General features: G+C 45.1%; 1 protein-coding gene and 1 pseudogene across 1 annotated transcript in view; both read right to left on the bottom strand.

Annotated features, from left to right (window-relative positions):
• The window catches only part of LOC146205706 (putative RNA polymerase II nuclear localization protein SLC7A6OS), a 36175-nt gene that overhangs the window by 1479 nt on the left and 12494 nt on the right, over nt 1-22202 (bottom strand). Inside the window, exons 3-5 of the mRNA XM_084590365.1 lie at nt 8646-8827; nt 4357-4425; nt 1191-1339 (exon numbers count right to left, since the gene is read on the bottom strand). Coding sequence (XP_084446491.1) covers nt 1191-1339; nt 4357-4425; nt 8646-8827 — 400 coding nt within the window. The remainder of the gene's footprint in view (nt 1-1190; nt 1340-4356; nt 4426-8645; nt 8828-22202) is intronic.
• On the bottom strand, nt 1658-1787 carry LOC146205707 (U2 spliceosomal RNA; annotated as a pseudogene).

Here is a 22202-nt window from a genome sequence, read left to right as displayed (position 1 = left end):
ACGACAATATCTGAAGTACAGCATGAGAGGCTGGCAGTGTTTATGCACGCTGAAAGGCTGTGGTGATGGCCGAGTGGTCCAAAGTGATGGCAAGTGAAGCTGCTCATATATTGAAAGGTACTGAAGCTATCTTTCAAGGCTATAATCTACATATGCAATACAGGGGTGCTCCTGCTATCCAAGTAATCGTAGACTTGCACTGGAGAGGTGGACACATGTGCCGTAGTGCTAATGCATGAAAAACGCTTGTTCACTTCACGATGCATAGCATCCCCACATGAGCACTGGCACACCTGTGCAGAGGATAAGTACAGGTGCGGTACAATATAGATGTGCAGCTGTGTGGATGCTATGGACAGGCAAAAATCAGCATGAAGGTTTAAGACATTCAAATCATAACTGTAAGATAAAATCCGATCCCGATGAAAATTACCTCTGCTGCCCTGCAATCAGTGCATGTGAATAACATGATCAGCAGAGCATTTATCAACTGAAGGTTCAGAGCAGCAAGCATGAAGTGCTACTTTAATTATGCTATAATAAGTTGTGCGATTGGCTTGCGCAGGTTCTCTCAGATTTGTAATGTATGCATGCAGAGTGTTACCAGACACATCAAGAAAACTGCCTGTCCCAACAATACTCTTGGCATACTCTTTTCACGTCATTATTTTAAGACTCTCATGTTCCAACACTTTCTTTACGGGCGTTACTCAGGTATTAAAATTTTCAAGCCACTGTGATTTGCAAAAAAAAAGGAGAAAGCCATTCTTTTTTCCTTTAGGAATACATGAGATTAATGCTTATGTCAATGAACTTTAATGGTCCTTGAATGCAGGATTAAGCATAAGCATTGTGCCCGAAAATAATATTGAAGTCTTATACACTGAAGCTGCTCAAAAGGGCTGTATGGATCCTAATACTGACTCCATCAACATTACCAACTGTTTTATCCCCACAGCCCATCAAACAAAAGCAAATAAGCATTTTAATGCTATATTTAGTGCTAATCATATTCAGTGCCTACTACCAAAAGTGTCTTTTGGCATATTTTAATAGTGCCATCAATGGGTCATACATAAAGGGCCATAGCGAAATGGCACACCATGCACAACACATCACACACGGAAGAAAAGTTCCCCAAGAAAATGATTGCCGGAGAATACACCCCTTATAGAAACACATCAACTCACGTCCTTCGGAGACTTCATCAGGGTAGTCGTTTCTCCAATTGTCTTCGTCGTTACTGTCACTCTCGTCATCACGAACTTCAAGACCACAGTCCGAGTCATCATCTGGCTCTTCTACACCAAATACCTCTGCCTCCGCTTGATCTAACAGGCTTGATGAAATCAGAAAAAAAAAAAAAAAAAGTGCCATTAAATGTTTTGATAAAACAATGTTGCTCTAGTCCCACTACCAATTATCTTGTAAATAGTGCTGATCAGCATAGCTCTGCACTAAGCAGCCTGACGTGCATCACTGCAGTTGTACCATGCTCCTAAATGGGTGCTCCACGGACATGTCTTGCCAGTGGCAAGGCCAACATGGGCTCCACAGTTCCTGCTGAGTGGGCCTTGGCGACAGGCCGCCACCATCTTTCAGCCAATCGGTACATATTAGCACTGACCATCACTTACCAAATCGTCTGGTAAGCCCTGAACGCTCCGCCGCGCTACAAAAATCAGTTTAATATCATGGGTACAGTTAGAACCCATAACAGATAATAAGCTGTTAAGAAAAGATACTACACTTTGATCTTAACCAGTTGTAGAAGCACAGAAACATATACAGAGACCTGCAGCAGTGGCAGGTGATTAGGTTTGGTCTGCTGTATGGAATTTAACATTCCAAAGCAACTCGGGCTATGAGGGATGCCATAGTGGAAGGTACCCGAGGTTGCTTAATGTGCACTGACACCACAAAGTGCACAGGCACCTTCCACTTTGGCTCCATTGATACACAGCTACCGCTTTGTTTCGTCGGGATTAAACCTGGGTTGACTAGCCTCAGAAGTAAAGCATGCTAATCCCTGAGCCACCGCAGTGAATGAAAACTATACAGATGTAGTGTTGCAGGGCCCTGAACACCCCTCTGGTCAAAATATGCTCTGCGCCAAGAGCTGCTATGCACGGTCTCTAACAGCAAAGTTACATTCATCACATTCAAGCGGTACCAACACCCTTCTTTCCACCATGTGTCATTCAAGGTGTATCCTCTCACCCATTCGATAAAGGAGCCTTCACAAGGAAAATTCCCTTCCTCCAATGTTTTTAAGAGTACATGATAGAGTATGTCAAATGTCCACATCATGACCCTAACTTAGCAGGTATTTTAACTTCCTTTCACTTCTTGGCATCATGGTATGCATGGAACATAGTTAACAATCACCACCACTGCAGGACGAGGTCATAAAAATGCACGAGCAGCTTTATGACGAGATGGTAGACGAATGTTAATGGTAAAAGAGGAAGAGACGAATCTGGTGAGTCACAAAAAAGACCGTGGTAGTAGTACCTATACCATACCATGCACAGACAAACAGACAGGAGAAAGGAAATAACCTTTTTTTTTTATGGCAAAGCAAAAACGAGTATTCAGGTATGTCACGTATGCTCATATGTAACTAACAGCTGAAGACAGCTTGGTTCAAAGTCTATAGTGAAAACAAATGCCCATATCCTTGGGCACAGCAGTTGAGCGCTGTAACCACTGCACCACCATACGCGGGACGAGAAAGTTCAATTATGATTTATATAGCGACGATAAGCGAACGCAATGCAGTCTTTCATGTATTGTAATCTCTTATACACCATTACAAAGAAAACATGACACAAAATCTAAATTAGATGCAGGAGTAGTGAGCAGGGAGGGATCACTCACAACATGCATGCCAGTAAGTGATCAGGTGATGCACAATCACTGATACAGTAAGCAAAGTACTCGTAAGATATGTCCATAGGTGCAGCAAAATGCTCTGTACTGAACTGGGGCTATTGCTCACTGGATTCCAATAAAGATGAACTGATGAACTAAACTGCCACACCTTTCACATGACCATCAGTTTTTGATTGTCACCGCAAAGCCTGAATGTTCCCATAGCTAAGAATATTCGATGAAAGAAATTATTGACCAACAGAACCCTGCCCTTTCACATTGCTGCTGGGGTTCAATCTGTATGAAACCACAACAATTTAATGCAACAAGGATATGTGTGAAAACATAACTTAAGCCGCACCTTTTTGCCAACAATATGCCAGCCACTGCTCAGCACATTCTCAGCATAAATGCACTGTAAGCAAGCAAGCAAGCAGAGGAGAAAATGCAGAAACACCCTGCACAGTGCATCTCATCAAACCATGCACGAATTTCGCACAATATCTCTCAAGCATAATTTTAAATCTTCACAGTCACTGCCATACTCAGTGCAAGCATGGCAAGGAAATTGTAGGTCCTGTTGACCACACCAACTTGTCGCAAACTGATAACCAATTAGCAGCAAGGTGATATGGTTCACTAAAACACTTTGAAAGTGGTTCACTAAAAAGTTTCACACTTTGAAAGAGGTCAGCTGGAGCGAAATGTAAAGACAGATTTACTAGGCTGAATTCGCACATTTGAACTTTGGTCATGGTAGCAACCATAACAAAATACACTGCCAATGTCTTCTGCTCTCACCCCTATTCTAGTCAGATGTACTAACAGTACTAACAGCCTCAACATTTAATTAGTCTGTTTACTAGCTAGTGCATAATTTTCAAATTCGAATGCATTAACCCAACCAGTAGTGAGCGTAAAAAAATTGCGAGAGCACTGCAGAAAGTGCACTGGAGAAATACAAAAGCCTGAGTGCTGCTGCTGCACACAGTACATCGCGCGCCCTTTGTATAGCTTTTGCTAGCAAGGCCAGGGCTGGTGCCGCACAGTGGAAATTGTCTTTCCTTTTCTTAACCATGACAGCTGCATTTTGATGGAAGCGAAACTAAGAGGTATCTGTGTGCTGTGCAATGTCAGTGCATGTTAAAGATCCCCAGGTGGTCGAAATTACTCCACAGCCCTCCACTACAGCACCCTGACAACCAATTATTATTACTATTATTATTAGTATTAATATTATTGGCATGCATTCGCTGCAGTGCTCTTGCAAATGTAAGATTGGATGATACACTGCTGCACCTGTCACATGGTATTCCTTGGAGTGTGTCTATTCTAAGTGTGGGATTGGCGGCACAATGCAACGTAACTCGTCCTTGCGCCCCCTACGTTGCCATAGAGATGGCAGGAATGCTATACAAGAACAGATCATGCATGCGAGATTTTGACCATAAGGCAAGAAAGGCTTTCGCCTTAAAAGATTACCATGGTTGTCCAAGGTTGCTGGCTTGCTCCCAATTCCATGACATGACCACCTTATACAAGTCGTCTGGCCTAGAAAAAATGAAGCAGAATCCATTCGAGTTAAAGGATCATACCTCCCAAAGAATGCCCTATTAACACGTTTATCGCGTTACCCCACTTGATGAACCGAATCCAGACAAAAATCCGATCCATGATCCGATCCATGCGCATCATGACCCACTGGTGGTCACGTGCTGCTGCCCTCGAGTGGGACGTGACACACTGGTGGGCCACACTTCTGAGATTGTTTCTGCAACCTACTGAAAGATGGTGAAAATGACACTAATTCGTACTTTGTTGTGCTTATCCGGAGATTGCACTCAACGCTTGAATTGCTTATCAACGTGCCGTATTATCAAAGCTAGGGCCGTATTATGAAAGAATCTATTATTTCCTATTCTTTCGGGCATGTCTGCAGCGCGACAGAAACATGAGGGGGCAACAGCAAAACACCGATCATAGATATGAGAAGGCAGTGGGTACCCATGTGGACAATAGCTACGTAGTCATATTTACGTTAGGCTACCCTTCATGAAAATTCCGTTCAAAATGGTCTGTTAGATAACTCAAATACACAATCATTATAACGGCATTGTACATTATTTATTTTACATATACTGCTTTCTCAGATGCAAGACATTGCAGGAGTGGGTACAAATAAAATAACATGGTAATTATACAATATTTTCAGCGTGACTAGTTTTGCTACAAGGACGTACGACCGATAATGAGGCAATACTCCAGTCACTTGTTCTTGCGGATGCTTGAACACCACAGTTGCATCATCAAACAATCTATTCCAGTGGACAGAATGTAACGAAAATTCAGAGTGATCAATGAATCATTATATGTTACTGCACCAGGGGAATTTACATTTTTAACTGTGCTGTCCACTTCATATTGAGTCATCACGATTGTGCATGTGCCTTCCTACAGTTCTACGATTGCCCTTGAGAAGCAATGATGCTTCTGCTATCTGCAAGAGCTCTGCTTCTCGCGAGAACAAAGTGCGGCTGAGAGTTACATTCTGCTGCATGTGCCAAATGTCATTTTTACTCTCAGACCTCCAACTTCCCTTTCGTTTGCTGGGCAGAAACATTTCCAATATATTGTTCATATTCAGAAACTGTTGACTGCTTCCTTCACTACCTACCTACTAGTTCTTGTGCGTGTGTCAATTCAAAGTGTGGCTGCAATATAGATTTGCAGCTTCAGTCAAAATCCAAGCAAAAAGATTTAGTAATATGGGGCCGTATCCAGCAAAGGTTCCTTTCGTGAACCGTTCTCTTTCAAGATGACGTCAATTTGACATCGGCAAGACAGCGGGCGCCACCTCACAGCGAGGACGGGAAAGACAGCGGCCAATCAGCGATGGCGCCAGATCGTAGGCGTGTCCACCACGAGCATGTGGCTTTTTCTGGTATGAAATACTTGTACCAAAGTGGTGTTAAGCATGAACTAAATCTAATAATTACATAGTAATGCAAACTAGTGAATAATAGACTGAAATATTCTTAGAAACTTCCTGTTAACAACTACTAAGCAATTTTCTTGGCTCATGAGTACCTTTTTCGCTGCTAAATAGTGTCGCGCGTGCAGCGGTGTCGTCTGCTTCCTCGCTTGCTGCGAAGTTTTTGTATGTTCTGTCTTTCGCACAGAATGGCAAATATCCTAAGAACGAGGTCTACAACGCCCGTAGTATGCAGTCCGAATCACGCTAGCTCTATGACGGAGGAGTTGCTGCCGCCGTTGCGAGTACGAACGAGCTGCTTGATACCGGCATCGCGCCGGCGCGTCCGCGCTTGCCTATGTAGCGGGGCAGCGTCCGTAACCTTATCGGCCGCTCAAGCATCGTGAGTATGCGCGAACTTTCCGTGAATAGCTATCAATGTAGGACGCAGCCGATGACATATGGAATCCGACCGCACTCGATCCAGTCAGCCACCGTCTGCTCCCCTTCCGCTAATGTAAGAGGAGGCAAAAACTCAGCCCGCACACTTACGGACGCGAATTATTTGTCTCCACGACTGCCGGATTCAAATGGTCGCACTGCTGTTGACCGAGAGCTCCCGATCGCAAAGTAGCGATTGAAGTGCATAGAGCACCTTTGCTTTTGATGGCAGCCCGGCATGCGCCCCTTCGTCCCCACTTCACTTCGCGATCGGCACACAGCCTTAGCCAGTGTTGCCGCCGCAAAACCTCCTGAGACATGTAGAAGGCGTCGTCTCGTTTTTCTTTTTTTACTGTGTCAGTTTCCTAAAGCCACAAAGCGCTTTACAGCCAGACAGAGGCAGGAATAGTAAGACATCGCCTGGTCACCGTAGTCAACACCCTTTCTCACAGCATTGTAGTCGAGGGCCATGCCTGGTTTCATAACTCTCTCACCCTCCATCAATTTTTTCCCCGGCATAGACTAGGGTGCAGTCATGCTCAGCAGCGGTTGGCATCATAAGAATGGGATGTTTGTCGATCCACTTGAGCACCTTTATACCACATTGAGATTAGAGGCCGATGATTTCCCCATTTCTTAAGTTTTCCTTCTGTGACTTCTTTGGAGAGCCCCCTTCGATTGGAGTGGAGAGTGCCACATATCCATGTATTTTCTTTCAACAGCCGTTATGAAAGTGGAGTGCTTGTGTATAAGTTGTTGACAAAAAGTGTGTGATGACCGCAGCCAGTAAAACCAGCCATCAGGTTCACTACAACATCTTTGGCGAGGCCATTGCCTGTTTTGGTGCCAGAGTGACATATATTTGCAATCTCAATGTATAGCCCTCTTTGGTGGAGGCTTTGTAGAGCTTGACTCTGTACTTGTGGGCTTTACCAGGCATGCATTGCCTAAAAGTAAGGCACCCACACCAACGACAACTCTTTGCCTGACTTAAACGCACCACAAAAATTGCGATTCATTTTTTCAGTGAAGGGTTGTATATGAGAGAGAAGATCCTGCTGAGCGCCCGGTTTCCTACTTATTGGCAAAACGCCAGAACTTTAGCAGTAGTAGAAAACAGCCGTGGGCCATGTTCTGACGAGTGCAGTCTACTCCATTAAGGTCACCCATCGCCCAGCGACGATGCAAAATTGGAAGCTTCACAAGTCCCATGCAGATCAGTACACAAACGAACACTTTCCTTTCTTGTACGTCTATCTGCCCATTTTTTCACACGGGACTACTGCAGGACGTTTGAGTCTATGTACTGCTTTCTATACCTGTTTACCTCATATACTATCATGTGTCAAAATGATCAGTTAAAAATAGTGAAAAAATGTGCAGAGAAGTTTGGCTCGTCGAGTTGATGACAAGCAATGGAGGGCTTCGATAAGGTGTACATTAACTCTTCATTATCACATTCCAACTTTCAGCAGGCAAAGGAGCATGAACAACATCACCATTTCCGATTCATCAGATTCCATTGCTACAGCAGTCTGAGTCACCATTCACCAGCTCAAAACTTCTTAGTAGGATCTCAAGGCTGTCACCGTCCGGACAATATGTTTTTGCGCTGCAGAAGTGTTGCCATACGAAGTGGATGCCAAGGCATTTAGGTTACCACATGTGGCAGAAAATCTGCTTACTCCGCTTGGTTTTATCGTCTTGAGTGTTGCAGCACCATGCAACTTTTGACGTTCCATCACGAAAAAAAAAAAAAAGGCAACTACAACTACAAAGATGAAGGCCACCAGCCTTGATACAATGTACAAGCCAGATTACCACGAGTGGGAAAAACTCCGTGCACCTTTTCTAGATACGTTGAGCGCTGAAACGTCTATCACGCAAGAGTCTATGATTCTACGGATTTGTATCAAGCGCGTAGCTTGAACATATGCCGCGCCGTCATTTGATAGCAGCCAGCTTTAGCTCCAGATGTACTTCAAACCGCAAACGTCATTCACAACTACTATAGCCACTGTGACAGCCCTCGTGTGTTACAGAAGAAATAGTACTGTTCTCTCTATATATATTTGCCACCATCTGTGAAACTAAAATAAAAATGTTTATTCCCATTTTTTCTGAACCCTATCACGGCCGCACAGTAAGAGATTATTGACATCAGCTCCAGCATGGCTAGACTCCTCTGCATGACTCACCGCTAGGTCACGGCACAGCGAACATGCTAAGGCCAATGGGCAGGGCCTGGGAGAAGCAAGGTTAGTAAACCGGTGCTATGAAATAAAGCCAGTGCCTAAAATAGCCATCACTTTCACTATCTTCCAAGAAAAATGAATAACAGAAGATTGGGATCACTTACCTGCACAAATCGTCAGGTGGGAGGTGATACTGGGAAGGAGAGTAGTATATGTCGTAGACATAATCATCTGCTCCTTGGGCTTCAGCTCCTTCAGGCCCCTTTACGGTTTCTCTAATCATTGCAACATTGTTGCATGTGACTTCTATTTTTTCTTCATTCTTTTCTTCCTTCTTTGCGACCCCCTAGAGAAGACATCACTGATATTTAACATCTCTCTCTCTCTCTCACACACACACACACAAAAACAAAAATAAAACCTTCACAGCTAATTTTTTTTTTTCGCCAGCCTGCCAGCCAGCCAGCCAGCAGGAGCCAGATATGCTGTAAAATTTATTTATTCATATGCTTACTTTCTGCAAATGCAATTTAAAATTTCATGAAGCGACGTTATGCTGCAGCAGCATCACGAACTAGTGTAAGAATGATCGGTAGTGCCTGGGAAACCATTTCTCTGCTCCTTTGCGCCTTCTTCATTGGTGCATTCAGACATTGTCGTAGTTAAAGGATGAAAATTTTGGCGAATTTCACACAATCGATGACACATTGTATCCATGGTCTCATAGACAAAGAACTTGCTTTACAGGTTCGCACTGCAACCTTCTGATGCCTGTAGCAAGCACTTTTGAATGGAGGGAGCAACACACCCACAGACACACACACAAAAAAAGAAAAAAGCTTGGCGACATTGCTGTATGCCTTTTTGCACATAAACTATATGAACATAAACTATAGTCTGTAGACATTACAACTTTTCTACTGCCAGCAGCCCACAAGACGCCCACAGCAGCCCAGTAGAAGCTTTAACTTCATATTAGCAAGCTAGTCACATCCCCTATGGTGATGTAATCCTTGTGTTTGCAGGGAGAAGAGCTCTTTCTCTCAATTAAGGATTTGGTGCCAACGACTAGGGTGATAACTACTATCATCATAAATGTAGCCGTGATGCAACCACAACTTCACAAAATGGCACATCGTCGTAACACAACCTACAATTACAGCATCAGCGCTTTATTCCAATCATCGTTTAAGCTCTCTTACGGCACTTGTTCTAAATATGCATATTTCATAGTCCAGATGGCTTCTGTTCCTGCTTTCAAATGCCAGTAATTCAGCTGCTACGCAGGAAACATATGAACTGTGATTTCCCTAAGGGGTTTAGTGTGTAAACTCACCCTTCGCCAGTCAGTCACCTCAATCTTCCCCGCTGCTCAACCTTTTCCTTGCCCTAAAATGTCATGAACATGAGACCAATATTGCTATGACTGGCTTTGACCCGCAGTTTCTATACTCAAAGTTGCCTTCTGGGCTGCCAGCAGCGCAAAAGTGCTGGAATGATACTGCTACCACGGCCGCTCAATGGAGGCGTACTTGGTGCGGCCCGTCGTGTTGCGCCTCAATGGCTGGGGAAGCGCGTAATGGGAGAAGTTACAGTTTCTGCTGTCATTCTCCATGGGGGCGCCACCACACCATGACGTAGCGCCGTCGGCACGGACGAGCAGACTACGCAGAAGGAGCGCGCTGGCTTTGTTGGAGCGTTTTCGTTTTGGCTGTTCAGCATAATCGCGTGGTTCTGCTAGTTCTGCATGCGTGTCATCGGTGCCTGTGTCAACAGCGTGCTAAGCGTATGCAGCACCATGCCAGGCAACTGCTGCATGCCACTGTGCCCCACGAACGCAAGAAAAGATCTGAAGATCGGTTACCATGAGTTCCCGTGCGATTCACAATGTCGAGCAGCATGGCTCAAAAACATATCTCGGGAGGGTTCAGCCGGAAAAGGAAGCCGGTGAGAGCAGAGTGACAAGCCACTGGTATGCTCACTGCACTTCACAGATAACGATTACAGGAAGAATACAAAACTGAAGATCCTGCTTCCTTCAGCCGTCCCCTCCGTGTTCCCGAACTACCCACATTGCAAGTTAAGATCCTCATGTGGGCTCATGTTGAGCCAAACAACCTTGAAAAAATAAAGGTGCGCAGGCCAATAGATATATTTTCCCCACTTGTTATAGCTACACTTTATTTCCTTCTGGACAACACCCAGTCTCATCCTGAAGCATGCGAGTTTCAAGATAGCTCCGCACATTAACTTTTATGAGAATGATATCAAAATGGTATGCCTTGCACAACATCGCATCAGTGAAGCCATGGAGACATCAGGAGGAGCAATTCTATTTGGCAGATGACAAGCGACTCTCTTGGTTAGAGTTGGACTTTGCCATATCAAAGAAATTCAGGTCCAAGGAGGCACATCGAAGCAAAGGCTAACTAAGAAAATGTATGAAGCAACAACCATGAACACCAAATGAACAGTGGCGCTAATTAAGTACCTTGTTGATCACATCAAGTATCTTACAACAATGTCTTCTGTGTGCCTTGCTAGTGCATTGCATTTAACCGAATTTCTTATTTTCAGCTTCTCATATGTCTTAAAGCAGGCCCTCAACAACGATCCTGTAGTATCGCTTTTTAGCAGCCTAAGGCAATTCAATGGCGGGAATGACAGTTGACACAAGGGCTGCAGTTTTTACTTCGGAGAAAATACTGAAGGTACCACTAGTGAACAAAAAAAATATCAACTGAGATTATACACATTTTGCCATGTTTTGTGCAAGTTGGCATCTTGCAAGCATCAAAGTCTGCAAATGCACCTATCAACTCTGAGGCAATTAGGAACCTATAAAACTTGGCATTCGAGATTACGAAAGTCGTACCTTGCCTGCTGCCATCACGTCTGCTGCGAGAGAGTTTCCAAAGTCAGCTTGGATTCATTCATGTGTGGTGTGAACCAGCAGCTGACATAGAGTTAGCACCGATTGCATTCTTGGCTGGTTACCTTGCACGTCCATGTGAAGAGAAGGTACGAATATTTTTACAAAATCGCATAAAACATTTTTATTTATTTTGGCTGTTTTCAGTGCCTGCCCTTGTTTTCATAATTTATATATAACCAAAGTTTAAATATCTTCAAGTGCTTACTTTATAGTGCCATTAATTTTCTTTTATTAATCTCCATCCTTTTACTAACTGTTTGTACTCGTTTTCAGCTAGGTGCCTTGCGATTCCTGCAAAACCCTAGATTTATCAAAATTCTTGATGATGGACGCCTAAGGTATCTGAAAATCACCATGCACCTTTGTTAGCAAGGTGATGAAGTGCCTGGAGGTCAGAGGAAGCAGCAAGCTATGCAACATGTTGGTTTCATCCCTTCTTCCCTATTTTGTGCAATGCCTGGAGTTGATTTGCGAGAGAGAAGACCGGGACCTCTGCAGAACATTTCTAACCAAACTAATGTGACCACTGCTGACCAACTGGACAGGCAACATCAATCTGACAGTGGAAAAAAATCACGCTTGCAATATAAACCTCTTTCGAGGAAAGTTCTTCGTTTGTAAAATATGCTTGCATATCTTCTGTGCATCACGTGGCTTCATAATAAAACAAAAACAAAAAAAAAAATTGCCTGAGCCTGCGGGAGTGTCGTTGAACTGGCTGTTTTGTGTTGTTTCTTTTGCAACTGTATGTGTTAGCTAGTATGTTTAAGTGGTGGTAGCCACTTGAATAATATTTCCAGTGAAAACGGAGGAACAGGCTGAACAATAATGTTGAACGCTACATCCTGAATTGTAACTTTCTAAAAAAGTGCACGCTGAATAAATGGCCCCAAACCTTGTCCCGATTTCAAGATTGTAATATGTAATACATTATTACAGCGGTTGAAACGCAAATAAATGGGTGCCCACTCAGCGAAGCGCACGACTGCCTCGATTCTCGTTGTAAACGGAAGTCCACGACTGACTTCGAAAAGCCCAGTGATGATGACATGCAGCTATCACCTTATCAATAACAAACTTGCACGTGGCATCACCATAATGTGTGAAATGTCGCTCATAAATCCTAAAATGATCAAGCGCCGACCCCGCGGACGCCTAAACGAAAGCACAGTTATGGCCGCTGCGTGCACCTCTCTGCCCGGACTCTTCAAAGGAGCGGTGGCGATGAGAACTAGGCGCAATACGGCTCTTCCGGGCGACGCGACGGGCCGCACCCAAGTGCGCCTCCAATGAGCGGCCGTGCTGCTACAGATGAGAAAGACAAAGTGGGAAGTGGCGTGGGCAGGAGCACTCGCGCTAGACCCACTTACATTATTAAAATCATCATATCACCAACGGTCATGTTCTCTCTTTACTAGTTTTCCGTCCCATTACAGTACTTTTCAGCTTTTCCATCTCGTTGACGTAAGAAAAAGCATGAACCGGCGCTGCAAAGCTTTCTTTTTGCCACGACGCTCCCATAAGGTCATCCAAAAGTACTTGCTATGCAGCATCAGACACAGTGCGAATCCACTGGGCAAGGTCTTTAATAGAACTGCAGCACAGCCACAATGTAATGCTAATGATATAAAAATCGCCACTATTTCCACATAAAAATTATGACAATAACATTTTAATATGCCAATAAACCACTTGAAGATGAGGCATCAAATGGTTCCACGCACTGGCAATCCTTCCTAGGCTAGTTTGTGACACCACGGCAGCGTTGTGTCGATTTCGTGAAAATTGCCAACACATCATAAACTGTATGCATGTATCAAATGCATAAAAATTGTAAAATTCTACTAAAATAGCTCTAGAAACTGAATAACACCAATTTCAGGTCATTGTGAACACCGGTTCTGTAGCAAAGATGGCTAAATGCTGGAACCAATACCTTCATAAAAAGACCCCAAATGTGGTATGTATTCATGTCTAAATTTAACACATAAGAAAATATGCATTACTACTAAAAATAATGCGGCAGCTGGCTTGACGGAAAAGGCTAAAAAGCTGAACAATTTTTCAAATTAATATTTTTCCTGCCAAAATGGCCCTGTCAAATGTAAACCCGCGCATGAAAAAATGCAAAATTGCCACGCAAGCCCATAAAAGAAAGATAAAAATGCTCAATTCATTAAGAGTGGAATGCGACAGCAACAGAAGCAATGTCACTGCTACAGGTTTGTTATTATAGCCAAGGTTTTAATTCCTTTAAGCACTTATAAAAACTTGTGGATCCAACTTACTGACCCTGTGCTCAGCCATATCACATAGTCTCACAACCATCAAAAAATCAGCCCTCAGCCATGTCACCTGCCAGATGCCACAGCACTTGCCAACATGACACAAAACTCAATGACAATACAGAGGCTGGGTGCACAAAATATGGCCAAGCGCTGATTGGTCGGTGGGGTCAACGTGCATGACACACAAAGAAGGCCATGTCACCCCTCTTGACCAGTGCCGATTTTTCATGACACAGATAATGTCACATTAAAACTGCCTTCGAGATTGGGAGACTTCTCACTGGATACCTCAACTCTGCCACGACAGGTCGGACGAAGGAGGGAGTGAAGGAAGGGGCTCCGCAATCATTTTGACCAAATAAAAGATCCTTCACATGCAAGCAGAGTAAGGAGGGATGAAAGTAGTGAATGCACATTCTCTGTGAAATGTTTCATTGTGACCATGTGCGACCATGATCAGAGTGCCGCCAATTGGTGGTGTGGTTAACAATCGAACCTGCTGATGATGCTACATGAGTGAAAGGTTTTATAAACAAAGGCAGATATAATGTGCCCAACATAGCTTTTTTAGAGCAAAAGCTCTACTTCGTGGCCAAAGCTGCAAAAGTCAAGGGAGGCGTGTGAAATCTGTGGCAGGACTGAGCACTGATTGGTCAGCGACTTCTGGACTGTGATGTCACAGAACTACTTGTCATGGCTGAACTTGCAGGGGATGCCAACCCTGGCTTCACAGTTGAGATGGGAGAGTGAGATCAGAACCCAGACTTCCAGGACCCTTGGATCCAACACGCTGCCCCTAGGCCACGTAGGCATGTTCGTATGGCTTGGGTAAAAGTGGGGCTTAATATCTGTCACTCATGGCAACATGGGTAGCATACACCACAGTTCTCATGAGCATGCCTCTGACAGGTGATAGCGTTGGCAGGTGACATGGAGGGGCACTAAAGTTACTTGCTTTTTGTGTTTCAAACATTAAGCATGTTTCAAGTCAGCAGTAATGCCTTTTGCGGCTGTTGTTGGAGGATGACGTACACAGCACCAAATGGTGTGAACAGCGGGCAGGAAGACAGCAACGTCATCTACATCCACCACCAAGATAAACTACCCGAAGAGCGACAGGATAGGCTGGCAGACAAAGTGGCCTACTATTAGCGATAAGCTGAAGAATGTTAGGCACCAGCTTCACCTGTGAATGCATACTTTGTGCATCATTTACAACAATATGTCGTAAGTGTGAATTACTACCAAGTTACATCAAGCTAAACAAAGCTAAACAGGGCTCTCGCAAAACAATTCAGTTTAGCCAGATTAAAACTACCACATTTTTCTTAATATCTGTTCAACTAATCTTTCATACTTAAAGGGTGTTGCTGGAGAGCTTGGCCTGCCAGGTACAGCAAGGAAAATGATTTCGGGGGATTGAGAGCACTGCGCTCGGACACTACATGTAAGTGGGAGGCCAAAGCTAGCAAAAGTGGGTTGGGTGGAAAAGATAAATGAAAAGTGATACAAAATCCCAATTTAAAAAAAAAAAGTAAAAATATACAGATGGCGGATTTAGCATGGTAAGCCAAATATGGATTAGGTATGCGAGCAGTTCTGCTGTGTTTACTTAGTGGTTATGGCACTAGACTACTGATTGGAAAACTTGGGTTTGAACTCGGCCGTAGCAGCAACAATTCAATGGAGGCTAAGCGCAAGGTACCCATATACTTTGCAATATCAGTGCACGTTAAAGAACGCCAGGTGATTAAAATAATCCATCGCCCTTCATTACAGCATCACTCATAGACTAAGTCACTTTGGGACATTAAACCAGTAAATCAAACCACTTAAGTTTTCACCTTGGTTTCAGGTCACACATACTCTTTAGCATATAGTCAATCTACCACACGAGGGTTACAGCATAGAGTGATCCACTATGCTAGGAAGCTGGCTTCAGAGATACAGGCAGTTCCGGGCCACACTACTCATTAGCATACAGCCATAATCTACTACCAAATTTCCCGACCAACATGGGCAAATCTTCCTTTTAACCCAGCTGTACAAACATGGTTGCATGGCATAAAAGTAGAGTGTGATTTTGGTTCCAATGGCCCTGGTTTGTTCGATTCCCATCTCAAAAGTGTGGCCCAAGTTACCAGCTCCTGCCATAGCCAGATCCAAACTAAGAATAAACAATAGAAATTATTATTGGCCATCTCATTTTACATGAAGCACAATGGGCTATAAAGACAGACAACAGCAAAATAAGTGAATGGGGCCTGTGGTGCTAGTGCACTAAAAAATAAAAATTGATTTGGGGAATGAAAAGGTGCCGCATTTGTACTGCTTCTCGGTAGACCCTCAACTAGCATCGTGTGAGGGAAGGGATAAAGAGTGAAAAAAGGGGCAAAAAGGATTCCAGAACAACTTCGACCACCTGAGGATCAAATGTGGATTAACATCATTCAAATATACATGACAGGTGACAGGTGCGGTATGGGAGGTGGATAAGGGGTGCTTCAAAGGACTGTCATGCTAAGGAGAAAGCACATATGCAGGAAGCCAGAGGCAAGCAAACGTGAAACAGCGCTTGAAATGTTAACTTCCGATACGATCACTAAAATGATCCATTCGACCTCACCATCCAAACATGCTACCAGGGACAACAGTCTCCCGGGCATGCAAATGGCACTCAAAACGAACAGCTCCAGTACTAGCCAGTGGTTTAAGGCCACCCTTCTGGCACTTAAAGTTATATGTGCCCTCATATGCAGTTGTATGCATATGTGTAATGAATCAGCAGACAAATACAAGGAAAAATAAGAGGCTAATGACATTAGAAGGGAGCCAATTGCCACTGACAGAAAGCAAAGCACAGGGGATGTTATTTTCTTTTTCTATGTAAAGTATTAAATGCAGAGATAACTGAAAAAACAACATGCCACCAGAGGGCCTGAACCCCCGACCTCAGCTTTTCGCGTCCTGTTTCTACTTTCTAGCCAATTATCTCCATGCTGATTTAATACTGCACATTGATAAAAAAATACCCTATGCTTTCCTTTGTGTCAGTGCCTGTTGGCTCGCTTTTAATATATATCATAACGAAGCACCTCCTTTTTCTTTGCATTTGCCAATTCATTTGACACGCATGCATACAATACATAAGAGCATACGTAAATTTAAGTTCCTTTCTTATGTGTGCCAAATGAAGTGCAAGTAAGAAGAAGCAGCACCTGTGTGGCTAGATTGCTTTGGCGCTTCCTGTATACGCCATGCTCAGCGCCTATAGGGGCGCCACTGAAAGCCGCGAAGCGGCGGGCGTCGGAACCCGAGGCGGGCCTCATGCGGCAAGCGTGCTGTGGTGCGCGCGTGCGATCTGCCGCTTGTGCGCGTCTCACAGGCATATCCGCGGTGACAGTGTGCGCAAGGGGATCATAAATTATAACAGTGGACATGTGTTCGATATCACCGCCATCTGGAACTACATCACCTCCATATGCATCAAGTGTCTGCGGCAGACAAGCGTCAACAAGGTTGCGTACGAAGTGGAGCTCATTTTGAGTGTCACGCTAAGTCGTTCATTCCTTGACCTATAGGGGAGAAAACCTGGGCCAGGGGGCGCTGCGCCGCTCTGTGCGTCAGCGCCCTCCATGGAGACCCCGTCACAATCTACGCGCAGCCCGGCCGCGTCGTCTGCTAGCCGCCGCATAGAAAAGCATGTTGTCGTCTGCTCCGCGCTGCTCTCCAGCACGTGTTAGCGCGCGCGCGCTCGGTTGTTTCTCTCCTCCTCCGGCCGCATTGTGGCCACCGTCGCGCTCTAACAATGAGGGGGGAAGAAGAAAGAAAAGAACTAGAAGGAAAATAATGAAGGCGCACTTTTTTCGCGAAGCTTGTGTGGAAACGGTAATGGGATGGTTGTGGGCCTTTCTTTTTTTCTTTTTTTTTTTTGGGGGGGGGGGGGGGGGATATCTCGTACCGTTCGTGTGTCGTACTTCTCTAACTGGCGGTGCTGAAGCAGCCATCGTGGAACCGGGTCGGCCTCAAGAAACAGATATTCGTCATTAATGCGATCACTTTACGTCAATCATCCTATCCTCATACGCGATCCTGCTTCGGGAGCTCAAAACTGCGCGTTCGCTATAGGAGATAACTGAACTAGGAATTGCGCAGCGTAACAGTGGAATTAAGAAGACAAAGATTTCCGTGGAGAGATGTCCCCGTCTGCATGGAAAGTCGTCAGACATTTCCTCGCTGTTCGTCTCGTGGAGAGGAAACTGCCGCAAAAAATGGCATGCCTCGGCTTCTGGGGAATGACCCAGGTCGTTAAGAAACCCCTCACCGTTAACGGTAGCTAGGTCATTGATTTCGGATGGCAGCGCGCAGCAGTGAACTTCCCCTGGCCGGTGTCGGCAGGAACCAAAGGGTAAGGCGGCATGCTTTGTGCCTTTGTAGGGAACGCATCCTAAACGCGCCGAAAACAGGCCCCACGGCGCCGGCAGCACTGCCTAAAACGTTTGTCCCCAAAGAGCTGAATAGGCCCCTTTCAAGTGACCAGTCACAAAGGGAAAGGAAGGAGCACTCGCAGGCTGGACCCTTCATTCTGTGAACATGGACAGAGGCATCAAGAGGTGCCGCCTCAAGTCCTTGAAGATACCTGTCGTTTGCCTCCCGCCTTCAAGCAGCGAATTCGCGTTCATTTTTTTTTATGTATGTCTGAGCCTGCCAACAAGCGCTCTTTGAAAACAATGTCTGGCGATCAATTAATCATAATTTCTTGCTTTCAAAAGCACCGATAAAAAACATGCCTCCAGCCAGCCTCTATGTCAGCCGGGGCACAGAAAAAAGCAAAATTAAGAAATCCCACTGGCAAAGAGCGCCGGCTTTGCGCGCGAGAACGCGCCACCAACCCCCCTCGTCCTCACTCTCCTTCTCCCGCTCCGCATGCACGCGCGGCTGAACGTAGCACGCGCTCCCGAGCGAGCGGGCTGCGCAGACTCCGCAGACAGCCACGCGCAGCGCGGGCGCGGATGCGCGTAGGTTTTGTAGTTCTTCTCCGCTCCGCTGGAAACCGAGCGCTGGCGTCGCGGAGCAAACTCCAGCTTTGGTTCCCTATGAACCAATGTTCTTTCTTTGCTTAATAGTACACGCTTGCTTCGTTTACATGCAATATATTGCTCCAGTAAACGAGGTAGCGACGTCGAAACTGTGAGCGGTTTCGTACTGGTGCGACCGCAGGAAAAGCCAGCGAGCTTGTCAACCAGCATTCTTAGTATCAGAAAAATAGCGCATATTGGACTCCTGTGGCAAGAGTTCAGATTTTTCTTGCTTGCGCTTTACCACTGCCTGTACAGCATAAATTTCAAGTATTCCGTCGTCAAAAGGGCAGAGCGGGCAGATAATTTCATGGGGGAGTGAGATATCAGCAGAGGCAATATCTGAAAAGCTGCAACAAAGGTTAGCCCAGAGCATATTAGATTTAAATTTTATATCCTATTTTATTATTATAGTATCATCTTCATTCCTTTGTATCACCCTCGCGCCTAACTGCAGAGTTACAGCACGCTTTATAGCAAGCTCTACAGCCCTTAGTCTGAATAGCAAGTGCAGCTGCTTTCGTAATCTTGCCAGACAACAGGAACACTGACTCTGGTCTTCAAAGTAATTGCATGGCAAGTTTCAAAGTGCATATTGGCAAATATCTGTTTAATAACCCGCCGCAGTGGCTCAGGCTACTGAGGAGGATCGAGTTATCGGGACCCAAGTCGACCACGCTGCCCTAGTTTAGGTAGATTAGAAACGCAAACTGCAACCGTGTGCTGTGCGATGTCAATGCACACTAAAGATCGTCAGGTTAAGCGTTTCACAAATCTAATGCGTATTTTATCTTCCCGGTTAGCGGACGCGACCAAGTTTAAGCAAGAAGTTTTCACGGAAGGTGCAATGACAAGCAGAAAACACTGAAAAATAGTTATCACCTCAGCCCTGCCATACGGCAAATTTATACCTTTTTCCATCGAATGACGCTCGTTCAAAATTATATTTGTTTGCTGCTACATGACAAAATATAATAATATTCGATGAAAACGACATTAGGTACCGAATGAGTTTGAGACACTCATCTGAATGCGATCAACGAGGAAATGTGTTATGTCGACAGCAAACACTCGGTGAGAAGATACACCCAAAATAAACAACAAAAGTGCCACCTGCATTAAATACTACTGTGCCCCTATAATTTTGTAGCTAGTCATCTATGTGAAATATGCTAAATAGTATTCGTAAAAGAAAACTGGCACCCATCATTGCCAGCTAACCCGTAGCCACCACACTCAGCGCGGGCGGAACAGGTCGCTTCTGCTGCCGCGGTCCGTTGGCGCCGAGTCGCTGACACTGCGGATTTCTTTCGCCACCTTCAGAAAAGCAGGCTCTGTTCATCTTAAATAATATGCGCTTAATTTGAGGAAGGCATTTAAAAAAATATTTTTACTGAGGAGCGCTGTTATGTAACGAGATTTCGGAAGAAGTGACAACAGCAATAGAAGCAAATTTCTGCTTTTAGCAGCTGCCGCCGGTGTGACGCAGCTCATCCAATTTCGTTCTCTAGCTCCGTTGCTAAGGCGTCGCCGAAGTTACACCTTCCGTGTACTGTAAGACAATTTGTTAGACAATTGAACTAATAGTAAGGCAGTTTTATGAATAGGAAATTTACTATTTCCAAAGCACTTCCAGCTACGGCTTTTATGCGGAACTGTTTAGGCGTTTAGCCATAGTGACGACTAGGGCCTAGCACACGGCCAGAGCGCCGTCGTCGGCCCGCCTTCGCGGGCAGCGTCGTTGCGGTAAGCTCGCAGCATCCGATGTAGCAAGCGTTACGAATTCGCGGTATTCTTTCTTGATAAGGCTAAGCTCGAGCATTTTTAGGCGGGCTTTAATACGCCGAGCGAACGATTTGGCGAAAACGCAGGGTGATAAACGAAGGTTCTATTAAATCGCCGTCAGACTACGTGTTGCTCTTGACACTAGCTTTTTAGTGCGGAAAGTGTACGTTGGTTGAAACTCGTACGTGTTTCGCAGTCGAGCTCAGATGTGTGCACCTTCCGTATCATTTCGCAAACAAATGCCGCCTACGCAGCTGCTCACTTCGTAATTGATCAGTTCAGTCGTTCAGTCGTGTCCGAGTCTTCGTGACCCTAGCTATGGACCATGTCACGCCACGCTTTCCGGTCTCTCACTATCTTCCTAACATCACATAACTTCATCTGCAGTGCCTCGAGGATGCCATCTAACCATCGCGTTCGCTGCCTACCCCTTCTCCGACGACCCTCAACCTTTCCCAACATCAAATCTTTCTCCAGCGACTCCTCTCTTCTCATCAGATGACCAAAGTAGCTGAGCTTTAACTTTAGAATTTGACCCTCCAATGAGCAGTCAGGGTTTATGGTCGACAATATCGACTGATTTGATCTTCTGGCAGTCCAAGGAACTCTCATGAGTCTTCGCCAGCACCACAATTCAAACGCGTCAATTCTTCGGCGGTCAGCCTTTTTCACAGTCCAACTCTCGCATCCATACATCACAACTGGAAAGACCATAGCACGAGTTATACGGATCTTGGTTGGCAGACTAATGTCTCTGCTCTTTACTAGGCGGTCAAGGCTAACCATTGCTCTCTTTCCCAGAAGCAGGCGTCTCCTAATTTCGTGGCTGCAGTCTCCTTCCGAGGTAATCTTGGAGCCCAAGAAGAGAAAGTCTGTCACAGCTTCCACTTCTTGTCCCTTGATGCTCCAGGACTTGATAGGGCAAGACGCTATGATCTTTGTTTTTTTTAATGTTCAGTTTAAGCCCAAACTTCTCACTCTCTTGTACGCGCATCAGAAGTCTCTTGAGTTCCACTTCACTTTCTACCATTAAAGTGGTATCATCCGCATATCTAAGGTTGTTGATACGTTTTCCAGCAATCTTCACTACAGCTGAAGACTCGTCCAGACTGGCCTTCCTCATGATGCACTCTGCATATAGGTTAAATAGGCAGGGCGACAGTATGCAGCCTTGCCTCACTCCTTTCTCAATCGGAAACCAATCAGTAAGACCATGCCCAGTTCTGACTGTGGCCTCTTGTCCTTCATACAGGTTCCTGAGGAGACAGACGAGGTGAATTGGAACTCCTATCTTTTGGAGAGCTTGCCACAATCTGCTGTGATCTACGCAGTCAAACGCTTTCGCATAATCAAAAAAGCAGAAGTAGATGGGTTTCTGGAACTCTCTTGCTTTTTCCAAGATCCAGCGAAGGTTGGCAATTTGGTCTCTAGTTCCTCTGCCCTTGCGAAACCCAGCTTGCACATCCGGAAGCTCCTGATCCACATACTGCTGCAGCCTACCTTGGAGGATTTTCAACATCACCCTGCTAGCATGCGAAATAAGCGCGATCATGCGGTAGTTGGAACAATCTTTGGCACTGCCTTTCTTTGGAATGGGGATGTAAACTGACCTCCTCCAATCCTGTGGGCACTGCA

Source organism: Amblyomma maculatum, chromosome 1 (assembly GCF_055883805.1).
Source record: "Amblyomma maculatum isolate TAMU_Amacu chromosome 1, ASM5588380v1, whole genome shotgun sequence".
Classification (NCBI taxonomy): Eukaryota; Metazoa; Arthropoda; class Arachnida; order Ixodida; family Ixodidae; genus Amblyomma; species Amblyomma maculatum.
Note: the sequence above shows the minus strand (reverse complement) of the source record. Positions and strands in the feature narration are given on the sequence as shown.